Source organism: Glycine soja, chromosome 18 (genome assembly GCF_004193775.1).
Source record: "Glycine soja cultivar W05 chromosome 18, ASM419377v2, whole genome shotgun sequence".
NCBI lineage: Eukaryota > Viridiplantae > Streptophyta > Magnoliopsida > Fabales > Fabaceae > Glycine > Glycine soja.
The window spans coordinates 11,905,015-11,923,236 of record NC_041019.1 but is presented as its reverse complement, the minus strand read 5'-3'; the positions used below and the strand labels follow the sequence as shown (position 1 = coordinate 11,923,236).

Here is an 18,222-nt window from a genome sequence, read left to right as displayed (position 1 = left end):
TTAAACACAAGTCATTGTCACAACATTGTCAACAAACATAAAAACACTTTATCTTCAATTTGCTATGCCTTTAAGCACTTGAAAACATCAACAACCACACTAAACTTGCCTTGGAGCAGACATTTTCATAAAACTCAAAACTCTCTTTTGAAGTTTTCACCCCGCACCAATAAAATGACTTGTGAGAATCATGTACTCAACAACTTGGTGACTTGATTTGCACATATCAACTCTCAAGATGATATTGCTAACATTTTTTAGCAAGACCTTCAATTGTTTCTTATCTATCTCATACATTGTTAAACCGTAACTTTTTTTTTTCATTTTTTAACTTGCTTTTTGGATATTGGAATTTCCACATCCAAACTTCATCCTTGACAAGGCTAAATATTAGCTCATGAACCACACAACAATGACAACTATTTCTCTATTCCTCTCATTGGTGTATCTAATCCCTAGAATTAGAAATAGGTTGGATGGATTAAAAGGCTTCAAGGGGATGACAAGTTGCTTATTTTCTTTAGTGATCACGTGCAACCTTTTATGTAAGCACTTTTCTGCATGCCTCAAGGGGGTGATTGTGCTAGCCCCCCTCCCAGAGCAAAAGATAATTTATCTTTGCCATACTTTCTTTTTTCCCACTCTAGAAATTTCAACTTCATCAAAGTCATTCCAAATAATTGATATTTTCGCCTTTTTTTTCTTCTTTCTAATAACACATTCCTCTTCTCCCTGCTTTGTATTTTTTTCACCATCACCTTTTTAACCTTCAACTTGAGTAGACACTTGGTGTGTGTTCATGGTCCTTATTACCACCAACTACGGAGTAGAAGACATATTCTGGCTATTAATAATAACATGGGAATTGGATAACGTCAATTATATGCGTATTTGCAGTAGCATAGGAAATCAATAAAAAAATGGATAAAGATCAATTATAGATGCAAGAAAAATGAATCTTATAATGATTCATATGGGGGATGATATTATTAACAAGGAGATAATTTTCTTCATGTACCAAAAGGATATCCTAGAATTCGTGGGCAAGCAAGATATCAAAATATAAAGGCAAAATTGCACTTTTGATCCCCCAGTTTATCTCCAATTTCGGATTTGGTCCCCCTATAATTTAATTCACAAATTTGATCCCCCAATTTTATAAATCCCTGCAAAATTGGTCCTGGAAGCCCGATTTGGACGTTGATCATTAACCTCAGACGTTGACTACCACGTGTGACTGCCACGTGTCAATGCCACGTGCCAACGTCTGAGTGGTTCCCTGTAAAGGCTTCATTTTTGTAGGTAAAATTGCACTTTTGGTCCCCCAGTTTTACTCAAATTTCGATTTTGGTCCCCTTATAATTTAATTCACACATTTGGTCCCCTAGTTTTATAAATTCAGCCAAATTTCATTACTGGAGAAGTTGTATTTCAAATTTCAAACAAAAAATACCATTGTCATACATAGGCCACTTAAACAGTCGTATACACATAATATCGCATGGGGGAGCAAAAAAAGAAAAAAAAGAGGGAGTTATTACAAAACCTGTTAAAGTAAGAGATCTGAAAATTTCAGACCCAGGTTGGGATTCATGCGCCACTTTCCCAAGTTGAACAACCCCGGAAGTGGGAGAGAGACAAATAGCGATTTTTCTCTGGGTTCCAAGTGAGTGAAAAACTTGCGATGAAAAAGAAGTGTGAGATTTATCAAGACCTACCATGTCTCTAGCACCAGTGGCTAAACCATTCAAAAGACAAATTTTGTAGGAACAATTTATAAAGGGATTTATAAAACCGGGGGACCAAATGTATGAATTAAACTATAAGGGGACCAAAATCGAAATTGGAGTAAAACTGAGGGACCAAAAGTGCAATTTTACCTAAAAAAATAAAGCATTTACGGGAAACTACTCAGACGTTGACATGTGGCAGTCAATGTCTGAGGTTAACGGTTAACGTCCAAATCGGGTTTTCAGGACCAATTTTATAGGGATTTATAAAACTGGGGGACCAAATTTGTGAATTAAATTATAGGGGGACCAAATGCGTAATTGAAGATAAAATGAGGGACCAATTTTACAATTTTTTTAAATATAAATTGATTAGTTGGGCCGAGACAATGTATTGATTATAAATGTATATAATGTAATTTTTTTTGAATTGATTATATTAAAGTGCAACTTTATGACAATGAATATATACGTAAATGTGACTATATATATATTTCGTTAAAAAATATCATTTTATCACCTTCTTTATTTAAAATTAAATATGAATTTATTTCTTGTAAGTTTATATTTTTCAATATTAATCTCTATAGTGTGAACCAAAAATAAAAAATAAAAATATTAAAAGAACTAAAATTGAAAAATACAAATGTATAAGGATTAAAAATGAAAAAAAAATATTTATGGAGACTAAAATTAAAAAAAAATGAACTTATAGAGTCTAAACTCATATTTAAGCATTTTATTTATGATTTTATTTCCTATTTATTTAAAAGTTTAAGAGAATACTAATTACTATTTTTTTAAAAAAATTTCTTGACTCTACCTACCTCTTAAATATTTTAAGATAAACGAGAGAAATAATAATAGATGTCACATTAGAAACTTAAAAAATAATTTTATAGATGATAATATATATTATATGATTGCATTCTTAAATTTGCGTGTCATTCTCTTAAAGGGAATAATATTTTATTTATTAATAGCTAATATATTGAAGCAATATACAAATTCAAGTATCAATTTTGTATGCACTTCATTTCAAAAGAAGCAATATTGAACGAAAAAAAGTTAATGCCATTAATTAGCCAAAAAAAATTTAATTATGTTTAAATAACGTATAAAAGTGTGTTTGACAAGACATTCTAATTAATTATTATTACTTTTACTATTTAAATTTTTTTTTTGACAATTTAATAAATATTTTTTTAATTTCTTAATATTTTTGGAAACATGACTTGAATTAATATTTTTAAAACGTAAATATATAATTTTACTAATTATTTGTGATTCAATAAGATAATTTTTTAATTTTGAGTTATCAGTTCACTTTTTAATTTTTAACTAACTCTTCAACTAATTTTATTAAAGATCTTAAAAAAAAAAGTAAAATAAAAAACATTGAATAAACAATCACTTCCGAAGACATATTTCTATCAAAAGGGATAATAGGCCAAAACTTCAAATTCATCCCCTTTAATAGAATAACAAACTTTCACGGCAATTCAAATACACATTATATAACATAACAATTACATCTACTGTCATAGTCAATTCAGCTTTTAGGAAATCATTCCATAATTTGAATTGAACAAATTAAACGAAGGTGCAAAATGCATGATTAATGCAATTACTATTTGGATTGATCTAATAGATTCTCCTTGCGGCATTCAAATGGGAGACCATGAGCATAACGTCTTAAATCCCGACAATAATCATAAACTATCCATTTTGATTGTACCTTTCGCATTTTTTTCTTGCTTTCTTGATCAAGATCTCTAAATATGCCACGATTGAACCCCTTGCAACTTGCACCACCTTCCTTTGCAATGCAAGCATTAGCATTGAAATGTTTGAAGCCTGCAATGAATGGAGCATTTGACAAATCAAGCTTCACTGCCCCCCATCTTGTTGCCCAAGAGTCTCCATTCCAAAGGGTAGTGTAAAGCCTCATGGGTTGGCTTGTAGGGAAAGGAACACCAATGGTTTGCCTATTGAGCATAACTCTGATGGGAATGTCATCCACCAAGATTCTGAAATCAAATGAAACATATATAGGTAAATTTGAGATCTAATACACATGATTTTGAACAAGTTAATTACATAAATATTTGTCCCTCTTAAGGTTAGCATTAAGCATTTAATCACAATGTGGTGCTCACATTGTTATGATTTATTGTTATATACGGTAAGATTGTTGATTTTTTTAATAATTACTTTAAAAGTAATATATATCTAATTTTTAATTATTTGATTATATATATATATATATATATATATATATATATATATATATATATATATATATATATATATATATGCATGTTTCAATTAAAATATTTGAATGTAATTAACATTAATCTCAAGAGAAATTAGTGTAGTTAGCCCTTTTAGATGCATTGAAAAACAACCCTTTTGATGAATAAGTAGTTGCATATATCTAAGGCTGAAATATGTTTATAGTCCTAGAAATTAATATTTTTTATTTTTAATTCTTGTAAGTTTATTTTTTATAAATTTGTTTTTTCAATTTTAGTATGTGTAATATATTTTATTTATTTTTAGTTTCTGTAAATTTATATTTTTTTAATTTCAATATCTGTAAACATGAACTTATGAGAATCATAAATAAAAAAATTAAAAATTTACCAGGATTAAAATTAAAAATTAAAAATTAAAAATTAAACTGATAAAAATAAAAAAGGACTAACTACCAAAAATATTTGTAAACCTATATCTAACTATATATATACATATTTTGTTACTTACATTATGCGATCAGGGTTCCAATCTATGGAATACGTGTGGAAGTCCTCTGTTGGGTCGAACCACAAATAGTACTGCATCTCACGACCCCCAACACCATCGGCATATACATTGGTTGAGAGCAAATAAGGATCACCAGTCAAGTTGCCCAAGAACTCTATATCTATCTCATCATGGTTTGATCCTTGAGAGCTTAGCTGTGCATGAAACACATATCAATAACTTTTCCACAATCTGTGTGGTTATTATATATATAAAAAAAAGTTCACCTGATGAAAAAATGTTTGATTAGCAAATATAATTTTCTGGTCGAGATTAATTATTCTTATTTTTCATGATTTATAATGCTATAAAGATGAAGAAAAGATTAATAATGAGTCTGGGACAAGACATACATAAAATGCTGTGACAGTTCCTGCAGAGTTTCCTGGTACAAGCTTGATTTTCATGTCGAATCTTCCAAACAAATACTCATTCTTTGATACAATGCCTGAGCCAGAATATTCATCCATTGTTAGGGTCATGCTTTGGCCTTCATCTTTTATGTCAACCCTTACATCTCCAAAGAGATTGTCAAAATCTTCGTAGAAATTCCCACCCAATGCAAATTTGCTTATGGTCAAGATGATAGAAAGAAGGAAAATGGAACTAAAACGTGAAGAAGCCATTTTCAATTTTGTGTTGTGAATGCACGTATTAGAAACCCTAGGTGTATTTAAATCGCAGTTTCATTTCAAAACAAGGTTGGGACAATTACGGCAAAATATGGAGTTGTCAAACACAGGTTGAAATGACTATGCCTTAACCCCAATGTGGTTGTCGTAATTGCAGTTAAAAAAACTGCAATTCAAAATGTTGAGTAGATAATTATGGTTTTTTAAAGGGGGGAAGAGAGAGAGAGGCAAGAAAAGGTGGTTTTGATGGCAAGAATGTTTGAGATCTTCGCATAATTGGTTCTTCACATTTGACGTTGGGAAAAAAGTCAAAGCTCAACATGGGTGACTTCTTAAGATAGAAATGCTAAACATGGAGTAATATGATATGTAATTTAGTAAGATTTTGCTTTTGCATGCATGCTATGCCTTTTCTTGTTTTAAGACGATTTTTCGAAAATTGAATTGTCCAAATTGTACGTTTTTACTATACTATTCATCTTTACATTCTAAATTCAATTGTTTTGTTTAGTTTGGCTTTTAATTTTTTTTATACATTTTTTTAATTCAAATTATATTCAAACAATTGAGACACTATAATTATTAACATCATTTTTTATTTACAAACTTATACGTACATTATTTAATTATTTTATCACGTTACATTTAAGAAATTAAGATATTAACACAATCAAGACAATTAAGTATGAAATCAATCATGGTACTAATCGAGGTATTTAAAAATCAAGATAACTAATACATAAAGATCATATACTTTTCTGTTTCATCTATATAGTCTCTATTTAGTATTTACACACGTTAAACATAATGTAGTAATATAATAGTACTAGATAAAATAAGATATCTACATACAAGTAGGTCTCTTGCAATGTGCCACATGTAAACCGCTAAAATGGACTAGATTAGGTAGAAACCATTTTGAAAATGGGTTAGAAATTTCAACCCATACCAATCCAAGGTAAATTGTTGTTTGAGTTGGTTACCCAATGTAATAAAAAAAGGATGAGCCATGGCACCAAATAAATATAAATATAAAAAACAAATTATCCTAACATAATCATAATAACCTTAATTAGTCGTTCAAAACATCCAAATATATAAAACATCAAATACATATACTAATACCATAAAAATCCAAAACTACAAACATTAATAAATCTATAGCCATAAATAATTTTTGGTGGATTAAAATAAATACAAGATTTTTCTTAAAAATGATCGAAGAACAATCCAACGGATTGACCCAACCTAACTAGTCTTCAACCTGCTTAAAAAGCCAGTTTTTGAACTCGTTTTAAAGTGGTTTAAAAATATTTCAACCCAACTCAACTTGTTTAACGGGTTAGATGGACTACCCAAATGGATTCAACTCATTTTATGATCCTCATTATATGTATACATTGACATTCTTTTCTTAAATTAATATCCTCAATGGTATAATGCAAGGCAATAATAAGGAAAAATATGAAGTTCCAATAGGCTTGTTATGTTTTATTGTATAATTTTATTAATTAATTGTGGTATATATGGTCACGGGTTAAATAACTAATTAAGATTATGCCAAGACTAGATTTTTTTTAATGAGCACTGAGACTAACTAATTCTCAATACAATGTTAAAAGCAATAGGAAAACTCAATATAAAAAAATATTATAAAAAATAAATAATTTAAAGAAAATATAGGGCCCACCATAACCTCCGACTGTGGATCTAGTTATATTTCATGGTCATAAATGAACCGAAAAATATATTATAAATCCAACATAAATCCATAATTAAGAAAAAGAAAAAAAAATAAAGAGAAAACCCTTTTAATATGATAGATTTTGTAAAAGAGGGACTCCAACATTTTGTTTGACTTTTGGCAGAAGAAAGAGAGAGAAAGGGTGTCAAAATCATTTGAAAGTGTTTTTAGTTTTTACCTATACAAATGAGCTTCAGGTATTTGTAATTATTATTAGTGGCTTAGGCCCAATGATCTCTTCTATGATGTGCAAATGTGTGTTGATATTTCGCATGAGCATGCTTTACTGAAGAAAAGGTAGCTTTAAATGGGCATCATTATACTATGCACGTTCATATGTTTATATAGTTTTTAGACTTAAATACGTTATTATCTGGATGATGTAGGATTGTGTTTTTTTATTCTTTTATAATAATATAAATATATTATTTTATATTTATTAATAATGTTACACTTAATTTTATCAAACAATTCTATAGTTTGATAAACAAAATTTACAATATTATTACATATGTAAATAGAAAAGTTGTTTCTTATCTGACACTTACTTATTCTTGATCAGGAATTAATCCTGTAACTTTCAGTTGTGAGGACACTCTTGGATTCAATCCAAATCTAAAAAAAAGAAGTAAATATTATAATTTTTAATTAAAATTAGTTTTTTTTTCTTTTATTTTACTCACAAATTTTTTTTATAACAAACGTAACCATTAATTGTAGTATTGTACTGTATCACATATTAGTAAATTAATATTTTTTTTTTCTATATAAAACACATATAATTCATCCTCTATGAAAGATAATTTTGCTCGCGTCAAATAGTATATATAATTAATTATGAGCAAAAAGTTTTTTTTTTACAATATTTAATGGAATTCACTGTAAAATAGTCTTTCTACGACACACATTTTAAGGCGGTTATTAATAACCATTTTAGAATGTGTCACGATGACATTTTTGTAATTAAGTGTAATTTTTTTTTGTTTTTACGCCACGCATTCTAAGACGGCTATTAATAATTATCTTAGAATGTGTCACGGTGGCATATTTGTCTGTGCCGCACCTGCTTTGGTTCAATTGTACCGTGTTTAGATAGACCTGCTGATGAGAATCCTGAAACTGGCCAAATACAGGCTAAAGACCCAAGTGGAGAAGGACGAAGACCCAAGTGGAGAAGGACGAAGACCCCGAGTGGAGAAGGATGAAAGCCCAGAGACAGAGACACTATCAAGACTATTAATTGTTTTGAAGACCCATAATAAATATGTTATATTTTTTATTTATAATTTTTTTGGCCCAAACTATTTTGAAGGCCCATGTCTATTTTTATCCTTTTGTTCAGATACACTATAAGTATTGGTTTTTGTTTTCAATAAAAAAACTTTTGATTTTTTCATAAAATTTGGTGAAAGCTTCTCTCTGGGTTCCTTGTTGAACCAATCTCAGACTTATCAAGGTAATTCTTGTGGCGTCTACCCTGACTTATCTTCCTTCACTGGAAGTGGCATCATCCAAAATCTTCGTAGCCTGGTCAAGCGATCCGCTCCTAGTCAGGATCACATCACCTGCTAGCTAGTTCTCCTGTACATACGTGTTGTTCGTGTAACTTTAAGCTCGTGCCCCCTGTGTTCAGACCTCAGTCCACGGTGTCGCGCCTTCGACCATCATCACCCAGCTAGTAAGTTTTAGTCCGGTGCCTTATTTTGTGTCATTTTTGTTTTTTAGTCACTCACATTGATAGCTTGGTTTTTGTTTAGGCATTTTAAAGAAGCATGGACTTACTTCGCACACTTGGTTTTTGTTTTTAGTCAATCCCCATTCTTAGAATAATGGTTTTTGTTTGCGCATTCTAAAGAAGCATTGGACATGTAAATGTCCGATGAAAGCATCCTTAGTGAACCTATGAAAGTAAACCACATGTGACCCAATCCCCATTTTTCCTTCGTTTGAATAGAAAAAACTAACATTGTAGGTGTTCCTCCTGTCAGTCTCCTAAGATTAGACCAACTTCATCTCACATGTAAATCATCAATTTTTTAAACAAATGGTAGCTAGGTATTCTTTGATAATTTGTTTGTTGCATAATAGAAATCCAAGAACATCAGGTTCTATGAATAAAAAAAGGAAAAGGAGTTGAGTATATGAATGAAGAACCTGAGTAACATGAAGCTTCCCTCGTACATTGTCAGCATGATAAGGACATGGCCTGTCAGGTTTCACTTGAATCCCTGAGAGTAAAAGGAAAAATAAATAAACCAAACAACAGTTCAAAATGTATGATAAGTTGAAACACAATAGTATTGATAAAAATTTTTATTATGTCATTCAATCATTTGGTATCATTTTGGGGCAGTCAAAGATGCAGTTGGCATAGACCCAGCATTTGATATAACATAGACAGTATGATCATTGTGTCATAATGGAAACAAACTCCAAATATAGGAGGCCAAATGAAGGAGCAAAGACCAATACTTAACAAAACTGAAATACCTACTATTTGTTTAACAATGCTGATGACCAAATTAAGGACCAAAGGCCAAATGAAGGACCAAAGACCAATAGGAGGCCAACTGAAATACAAACTCCAAATATAGAAAGCCAAATGAAGGACCAAAGGCCAAATAAAGAACCAAAGACCAATACTTAACAAAACTGAAATACCTAGCTACCATTTGTTTAAAAAATTGACAATACGCAGGTTAATCGACTGAATATGTTGCACCTCCATGGGTTAAAAGGTTATACTTTTCAGACCACGCCCATTTTGTGCAAAGGATCTTCGTGGTATGCTTTGTGGTCTGTTGTCTGAACAGTGCAAATAGATGGATAAATAAATGGCCAGACAACATTCTTCTGAACTCCATGATATCACACTCCCTCTCAATAAGACGCTGGCATGTAACTTTCAACAAAGCGGTGATTTGCCTGTCATTAAGCCTTTTCGAGTACCTTTAACCTTCCATAAGCATACAACATTTTATCTAAAGCAGGTACATCCCAAAAAATAGCCACATGATTATTGTAACATGAGATCAGACCTGTAGTCCTACGGAATAAATGTTGTTTCAACCTGCAGACTTGCAAAATAATGCCTAAACAAATGTGATTGTCATCCACTCAACAAAGTCAATGAGTTGGTAAACAATTCATGAAACCAAAGAAAATCCATTATTATAGCTAAGTAACTTCTATCTGATACAGTAAGCATGACACTGCAACAGCATATATTTTGAAACTTCAACATGCTTACTTCAGTGTTGTTGTCTTTGTCTTTAAAGCAGTACTGTAAAAATCATGTATCTCCTGAGGAGTTGAGAAATTCGCAAGGCAAGTCTTTAACACATCCCATAATGCCGAAGAAAAGTATACTCATAGAAACTAGAAATATCAAACACTACCATAAATTAATGTCGTACTGTGTTGTGTTTTCTATTTATGGATTTCAGATAACAATAACAAAGTTTAATTACATTTAATTTAATGCAGATAGCAAGGCAAACTGATAAGCTTTTAACGTTTTTTGGGTTAATAATGAACTTGGCGAAAGCAGTTTTAGCAAACCATGCATATAAAATTCTTGTCGAAACAACATGTAACATTGTTGGGAAAAAAATGATAGATACCATAGTAATGGGGTTCAAATATGTACACCCATAGTAGTGGAATACCCTGTTGGAGTACTGACCAATGCTGGGAAATTGATGACGTCTATCCCTTGGAGATTCAACTCATAATACAGATAGAAATTGTTTGCAGATGTCAAAAAAAGACTGAATGTGATGCTATAAAGATCTATAAATCTTTGTTATCGGTGCCTACTTTTCACCCAAATTAAAACAACAAAGTAAACAATAAACATATAACCTACAAAAAAAATTGGGTTTTTGTTTTAATCAATTTTTCTTCTCAGAGGCAACCATAAGTCATTATGTTGTAACTGCTTCAAATTTTTCTTCCCAAACGACTCGTGAGATGAAGTTGGTCTAATCTTAGGAGACTGACAGGAGGAACACCTACAATGTTAGTTTTTTCGATTCAAACGAAGGAAAAATAGGGATTGGGTCACATGTGGTTTACTTTCATGGGTTCACTAAGGATGCTTTCATCGGACATTTACATGTCCAATGCTTCTTTAGAATGCACAAACAAAAACCACTATTCTAAGAATGGGGATTGACTAAAAACAAAAACCAAGTGCGTGAAGTTAGTCCATGCTTCTTTAAAATGCCTAAACAAAAACCAAGCTATCGGTGTGAGTGACTAAAAAACAAAAATGACACAAAATAGGGCACCGGACTAAAACTTACCAGCTGGGTGATGATGGTCGGCGGTGCACGACACCGTGGACTGAGGTCTGAACACAGGGGGCACGAGCTTAAAGTTACACGAACAACACGTACGTACGGGAGAACAAGCTAGCAGGTCGATCTGAACACGGGACAATTGAACCAAAGTGCACGCGACACAGACGATAAAATAGGGTACTAAAGATGACGACGGTCTTTGACCAACACCCGTCTTTGTTTAACTTAACATAATTACAAATATACCACCGTGACATATTCTAAGGCCGTTATTAATAACTGTCTTAGAATGTGCAATGTAAAAACAAAAAAAATTATACTTAATTACAAAAATGTCATCATGACACATTCTAAGACGATTTTTAATAACCGCCTTAGAATATGCGTCGTAGAAAGACTATTTTGCAGTAGTGAAAACACGCATGCATGTATTAATAGTTTTTTTTAATCTAATATACCTATAAATTGAATGCAACAGTTTATTTAATATTACAAAATCCAAAAGAGGATCCCACAAGTAGTCATTGAAACATCTTCAACAAAACAGTCAGAATAACAGGAGTGTCTTTCCAATATTTCCTACAAATACTGCTACCATTTTACTTTCTCATAGATGGTCTCTGAACTATTCATTCATATAACCGTGTCATGCCTCTATGCTACAGCTCATAGCCACACTGTTTTCTACTTTTTTTCTTCCTTACAAAAGAATAAAAAAATAAAATCTAAACCAATAAATTATAAAAGCCTTAGTCAATGCAAGGTTCCTACCCACATTCAATTCTATTGCAACATTTTTGTGCAACCTCACCTACCTTCTGTCAATGTCATTTATTTTGGAATTACTCACTCACTTGTAATTTCAGTGTTTGGGGCCCTCTTTTCCACCCATATGCCAAATGCTTCATTCTCGTACGAATACTATCTGGCAAAAACTTAGAAAGTAGTAGAGTAGTTAAAGAATTAATAAAAAAAATCATATTTAATTATAAATTCCATTAAAAATATATTAAAATCGTGCTATAGTTTGTTAGTTTGTAGTTTTTGCAATATCTCTATTTTTAATAATTAATTAAGATCTTCATTTTTATTATACAATATATTTCAAGATTAAAAAAATATTTTTTCAATTAATTCCCATACAAAATTTTCAATTGTCCAATTATTATAACTGCTTAGTCTTACTAATGAAAATAATAATAAATGATGTATCATATCATATTAAGATTTATCAGCTATAATTTAAATTAAAACAAGTATTTTTTTTTAAATAATATAATTTTTTACGACTTTAAATAATTCAGAACCTCGAGCAACTGCCTCATTGACTTTGCACTTGCCACTGTCCTGCCTTTGCACGAAATATAACATATAAATAATGCGTAGCACTTTTTTCCACATCTAAATTAGTCTGCTATTAAAACATGATAATTACATAAAATATACGGAAGATTTTATAGGCACTGAAAAAAAAAAGTTTAAGTTTGTGGTTTTTAGGTGAATTTCTTCCGGATATATATATATATAATATATATATATATATATATATATATATATATATATATATATAAAGATTTACCACAATTCAGATACACAGTCATTCTTAGTCAACTTTTAGTTTAAACCAAACAATATTTATCTAGATATATGCATAAGGAAAGAGTTTTTTTAGTTTATACTTAGAACAAATGTTAATGAATAGAAATATAAATTATTCCAAGGAAAAAATACATAAGTATTTAATATTTCATTTTAGTCATTATAGCTGTAATTTTTTTTATAATTTTTTTGGTCCTCGCTCTCTAAAATTGTCTAGTTCAGTTACATCTAAATCTTTTAAAATTGTTACAAAACCAGATCTAATAATGTAAAACTGCTGAAAAGGGATTTTTGGTAGTTTTTAACCATATCTAATAATAATAAAAAAAGGCTTTGTTGTGCCATCCACCATGGCCATAGTAGAACCACACGTGATAACTTTCATGAACGAATTGAGAATCTTATTGGTGTTGGGCCGACCCTTCGATCAGCGTTTGAGTTTGTTTTGTTGACGGTTTTATATCATCAATTCTAGATTTGTAACCATTTTGAAACATATGAATATTTGCATTAGGCGACTTTAGACATCGAGAACCAAAAGGATTAGAAAAATATTGTGAGTTTGTAATTATTGGAATCAAAATAAGATATATTTTAAACTATAAGAACTAAATTGCAACTAAATTTACCAAAAGGTAATTAAACTTTTACTAAAATAGCAAGCCTATGAAATATACGTGTTAACGTGTGTGTACTAACGTTTTGCTGCATGAGTGGAATACACAAATCCAATATAATTGATCACCATACTTCAGACAAAATAATGTTGGCCAGTCCCATTTAATGTAAGACTCAAAATCTATGGCAGTTGACCCGAACCACACACACAAACAATGGTAGAAATTTGGTGTGCGTATATTGGCCACAGTAGCCTACACAACTGAAAAGTAACCTATGAACTTCGCTAGCTGTTTCCAAGCCATAGTAATTAAAGTTTTCCCCTTCTACTTTTTTTTTTTTAAAAAAATATTTGTAGGAACCAAGGTGGGTTGGAAATTGCTAATTGGTAAATCAGATTAAATTACTTTCTATCAGGTGCACTCAATCTTCCATGTTTATATGTACTATAACATTTTATACAGCATCACCTTCTGAATGTCTATTTATGAATACAGAAAAGCATATTTACATACAATGTATTGATAGCCACAGCCTGTTAAAATCAACCACAACTGTTTCTCAGAGTAACATTATGTATATTGATATATTCATTTATACCTAGGGGGTATATGTCTATATCGATCATGCATGCTCCCACAAATGTGGGGTTAATGTGTTGTAGATTTCACTTTCAAATGATATCATATATTCAAGGGAACTTCCCTAATTAATATATTGAAGGAGACAATACTGTAATGCTAAATAAGGTTTCTATATCCTAAACTTCTTTAGAGTAAACATATGCTAAGAAAATGTTGTGTACCTTCAATTAGTACTACATTTGCACACAAGTTGCTTAAGCTTAATTTTGATAAAAAAAAAAACGAGTTTGGAGGGAGAGGATTTGGATTTTGGATACATTATGTTGTGCCATCCACCATGGCCATAGTAGAACCACACGTGATAACTTTCATGAACGAATTGAGAATCTTATTGGTGTTGGGCCGACCCTTCGATCAGCGTTTGAGTTTGTTTTGTTGACGGTTTTATATCATCAATTCTAGATTTGTAACCATTTTGAAACATATGAATATTTGCATTAGGCGACTTTAGACATCGAGAACCAAAAGGATTAGAAAAATATTGTGAGTTTGTAATTATTGGAATCAAAATAAGATATATTTTAAACTATAAGAACTAAATTGCAACTAAATTTACCAAAAGGTAATTAAACTTTTACTAAAATAGCAAGCCTATGAAATATACGTGTTAACGTGTGTGTACTAACGTTTTGCTGCATGAGTGGAATACACAAATCCAATATAATTGATCACCATACTTCAGACAAAATAATGTTGGCCAGTCCCATTTAATGTAAGACTCAAAATCTATGGCAGTTGACCCGAACCACACACACAAACAATGGTAGAAATTTGGTGTGCGTATATTGGCCACAGTAGCCTACACAACTGAAAAGTAACCTATGAACTTCGCTAGCTGTTTCCAAGCCATAGTAATTAAAGTTTTCCCCTTCTACTTTTTTTTTTTTAAAAAAATATTTGTAGGAACCAAGGTGGGTTGGAAATTGCTAATTGGTAAATCAGATTAAATTACTTTCTATCAGGTGCACTCAATCTTCCATGTTTATATGTACTATAACATTTTATACAGCATCACCTTCTGAATGTCTATTTATGAATACAGAAAAGCATATTTACATACAATGTATTGATAGCCACAGCCTGTTAAAATCAACCACAACTGTTTCTCAGAGTAACATTATGTATATTGATATATTCATTTATACCTAGGGGGTATATGTCTATATCGATCATGCATGCTCCCACAAATGTGGGGTTAATGTGTTGTAGATTTCACTTTCAAATGATATCATATATTCAAGGGAACTTCCCTAATTAATATATTGAAGGAGACAATACTGTAATGCTAAATAAGGTTTCTATATCCTAAACTTCTTTAGAGTAAACATATGCTAAGAAAATGTTGTGTACCTTCAATTAGTACTACATTTGCACACAAGTTGCTTAAGCTTAATTTTGATAAAAAAAAAAACGAGTTTGGAGGGAGAGGATTTGGATTTTGGATACATTAGACAGGTTCAACTAAATTGATCGATCTAGTCATGTGCTCAAGGTTTTATCAGAAAATTTCAGGCTTTATTACAAGAAGTAGTGAATTAATACCAAGAGTAAATGCACCCTGCAAGACATCAACTAACCATACACTCTTCCCACCTGCTAATATTTACTTCTCACTTCTGTGAACCATTTTATATTCCACGCTATCTCCCTTCTCCAAATCACACTTCAAAATCCTCTAGTAACCCTTCTTTTCTCTCTCTCTCTCTCTCTCTCTCTCTCTCTCTCTCTCGTGTTCTGAGCTGCTAGAAGCAATGGAGAGGAAAAGAAGCCATGCTTCTTTCACCATGTTTGCAATGCTTGTTGGATTGCTCTCTCAGAGCCTTGTCATTCCTGTAATATCCACCACTGTTGCAGATCAGAAGAACTACTACACCCCAGATCCACATGCTGGAAGTCCCCCCACAGGTTTCTCCGATTCTCTGTGTAATCCTCTAACTGAAGTTATCTACATGCATTAGTCCAATATTCATTCAAAAAGCATAAATAGTGTACATTCCTAGCAACTTTATGAGTGAATATAACTTTTCATAACATAATACTGTCTTTTATCCTTTTTATAAGAAACAAGTGTAGTGTAAAAATACTTATAAAAAGACTATTATTAGTTTTTTATTCATACGTTGCATGAAGTTTGAAATGAACCAACTTACAAGTTTATGAAAGATTCAGTGTGTTTGGTTACACGTGTCAGATGCGGTTTTTCACCTTTAATAAAAAGCTAATAGTTATAACTTTCACAGACATGATTCCTTACTTCTCAATGAGTTTCCAAACAAGTGTTTTGATGATATCCATTGTCTTTTTGTTTTTTCTTCACTCATTGCAGGCTCACACAATAGTAGTCCTCCATCTCATGGCCATGGGAGCTCTCCACCCTCACATCACAATAGTCCAAGTACTCCATCAACACCCTCAGGTGGAAACTGTGGATCATCACCCCCACAACATCATGATCCAACACCCTCAACTCCATCAACACCATCAAACCCTCCCTCAGGTGGATACTATGGAGGTAGCCCTCCAACACCTGTCACTGTGAGCCCACCATCTACTCCAGTTGACCCTGGCACCCCCAGCATCCCCTCACCACCACTCATTCCTTCCCCATCTCCTTTCACTGGCACATGCAAGTAAGTTACTTTCATAACTTTTTGTTCAATGTTACCAACTATATATATCTAATATACACTAAAGTATGTAACACAAAATGTTTTTTTGTTCCTATATTTTACACTATCCTTAGAGCTAAATTAAACCCTTTGACCTGAAACGAAGAGAAAGTTGTGATATGAAATAACCAAGGTTGTATATAATATATCGATCCTAATAATTTCTCACATTTTTTTTAACACTTCTTGACAGAGTCACCTTTGCTCTTTCTTTCTCTTTTTCTTCCTTCCATGTCACTTAATTAGCAGTGTCACATATGATAAGGGTATAAGGAGAGGTATAGAAAATAAGCTATTATATGTTATTTTTATAATATTTTTCTCTATATTTCTCTCTATTATATGTTCACACTTCACTCTTATTAATTATCGATCTCTCTTCTTATCAAAAAAGTATTGTGAAAATTATAACTGGAAATACCAGTACTCTATATATTTAGCATTTTTTTCCCCCTAATATTTATCTTTTTCTTTGTTTTATTTATCACATCACATTACTTGTCATATCTATCATTTTTTTCTCTATCTCTTTTTATTTCATTTGTTTCCTCTCGACATGTATACACTTCAACAAATTAATCAGAATTTTTTTTAATATATATTGGTTCAAGTCATATAATCTGATGGATCTTTTCCTTTAATCTTCATCAGCTACTGGAGGAATCATCCTGCAATCATCTGGGGAATCCTTGGCTGGTGGGGAACCCTAGGAAGTGCATTTGGTGTTACAGGTACTACTGTTCCAGGGTTCAGTCCTGGCCTGAGCTTGCCACAAGCACTTTCCAACACAAGAACTGATGGGCTAGGAGCACTCTACAGAGAAGGCACAGCTTCCTTCCTCAACTCCATGGTGAACAACAAGTTCCCTTACACTACCAACCAAGTCAGGGACAGGTTTGTGGCCTCACTCAACTCCAACAAGGCCGCAGAAGCACAAGCCCAGCTCTTCAAGATGGCCAATGAAGGAAGAATGAAGCCTAGACCATGATGAGCTAGATAGATTATTAAGTAATCTTAATTAGTTTAATTTTGTGTGTTGATTCACTCTAAGAACATTTATATTTAAGATTTCTGTTAGTTTGTATCATTTAAGGCTCTTACATGTGTTCATTAATATGTCTTGAGATGGATATCATGTTTCTTCGAAATTTAATGCAAACTTTATGGTTTTGGGTTTGGAATAAAGTTTATTCATTGTAGCAATTGATGGTTCTAGACCTTCATTAATTCCAAATATTACAAGGTTTGTTTGAATTAATGATAAGATAACTTTTTTTTTAGTGTTTTTCTAGAAGTTAAACATTATTCCAAATTAATACTCCGTTGTTTTAATTTTTCCTTTCACAAAAAAATACATAATAATTATGATTATAATTTTTTAAACACATGTTTTAGTAAAAAAAAATTGTAGGTAGTATTATTTTCTTTATAAGAAAAAACCAAAAATACTAAAGGAAAAAGACCCTAGATCCCCATT

The 18,222-nt window shown here is 31.6% G+C and overlaps 2 protein-coding genes across 3 annotated transcripts; one reads left to right on the top strand and one right to left on the bottom strand.

Moving 5' to 3' along the window:
• Positions 1 to 3,187: 3,187 nt before the first annotated feature.
• On the bottom strand, positions 3,188 to 5,346 carry LOC114394761 (probable xyloglucan endotransglucosylase/hydrolase protein 25). The gene is made up of 3 exons (XM_028356433.1): positions 4,889 to 5,346; positions 4,497 to 4,690; positions 3,188 to 3,760 (listed from the first exon to the last, which is right to left on the bottom strand). Exons 1-3 carry the CDS (start codon positions 5,159 to 5,161, stop codon positions 3,361 to 3,363), a joined length of 867 nt encoding a protein of 288 aa, XP_028212234.1. The 5' UTR covers positions 5,162 to 5,346; the 3' UTR covers positions 3,188 to 3,360.
• A 10,384-nt stretch (positions 5,347 to 15,730) lies between these two features.
• LOC114395562 (protodermal factor 1-like) lies at positions 15,731 to 17,948 on the top strand. 2 transcript variants are annotated; one of them, XM_028357373.1, is made up of 3 exons: positions 15,731 to 15,981; positions 16,403 to 16,706; positions 17,397 to 17,948. In XM_028357373.1, the coding sequence occupies exons 1-3, from the start codon at positions 15,828 to 15,830 to the stop codon at positions 17,731 to 17,733; spliced, it is 795 nt and encodes a 264-aa protein (XP_028213174.1). In that variant the 5' UTR covers positions 15,731 to 15,827; the 3' UTR covers positions 17,734 to 17,948. The 2 variants fall into 2 exon arrangements, with proteins under 2 accessions (XP_028213174.1, XP_028213173.1); XM_028357372.1 differs by having other exon boundaries at positions 15,731 to 15,999.
• The last annotated feature ends 274 nt before the right edge of the window (positions 17,949 to 18,222 follow it).

Coding starts and splice junctions, on each gene's coding strand:
- LOC114395562 (XM_028357372.1), top strand. CDS start 15,828: ATGGAGAGGAAAAGAAGCCATGCTTCTTTCACCATGTTTGCAATGCTT. Junction 16,000..16,402: donor AGGTTTCTCCGATTCTCTGT/GTAATCCTCTAA, acceptor CACTCATTGCAG/GCTCACACAATAGTAGTCCT. Junction 16,707..17,396: donor CCTTTCACTGGCACATGCAA/GTAAGTTACTTT, acceptor AATCTTCATCAG/CTACTGGAGGAATCATCCTG.
- LOC114394761 (XM_028356433.1), bottom strand. CDS start 5,161: ATGGCTTCTTCACGTTTTAGTTCCATTTTCCTTCTTTCTATCATCTTG. Junction 4,691..4,888: donor GAACTGTCACAGCATTTTAT/GTATGTCTTGTC, acceptor TTTCATGCACAG/CTAAGCTCTCAAGGATCAAA. Junction 3,761..4,496: donor TGGAACCCTGATCGCATAAT/GTAAGTAACAAA, acceptor ATTTGATTTCAG/AATCTTGGTGGATGACATTC.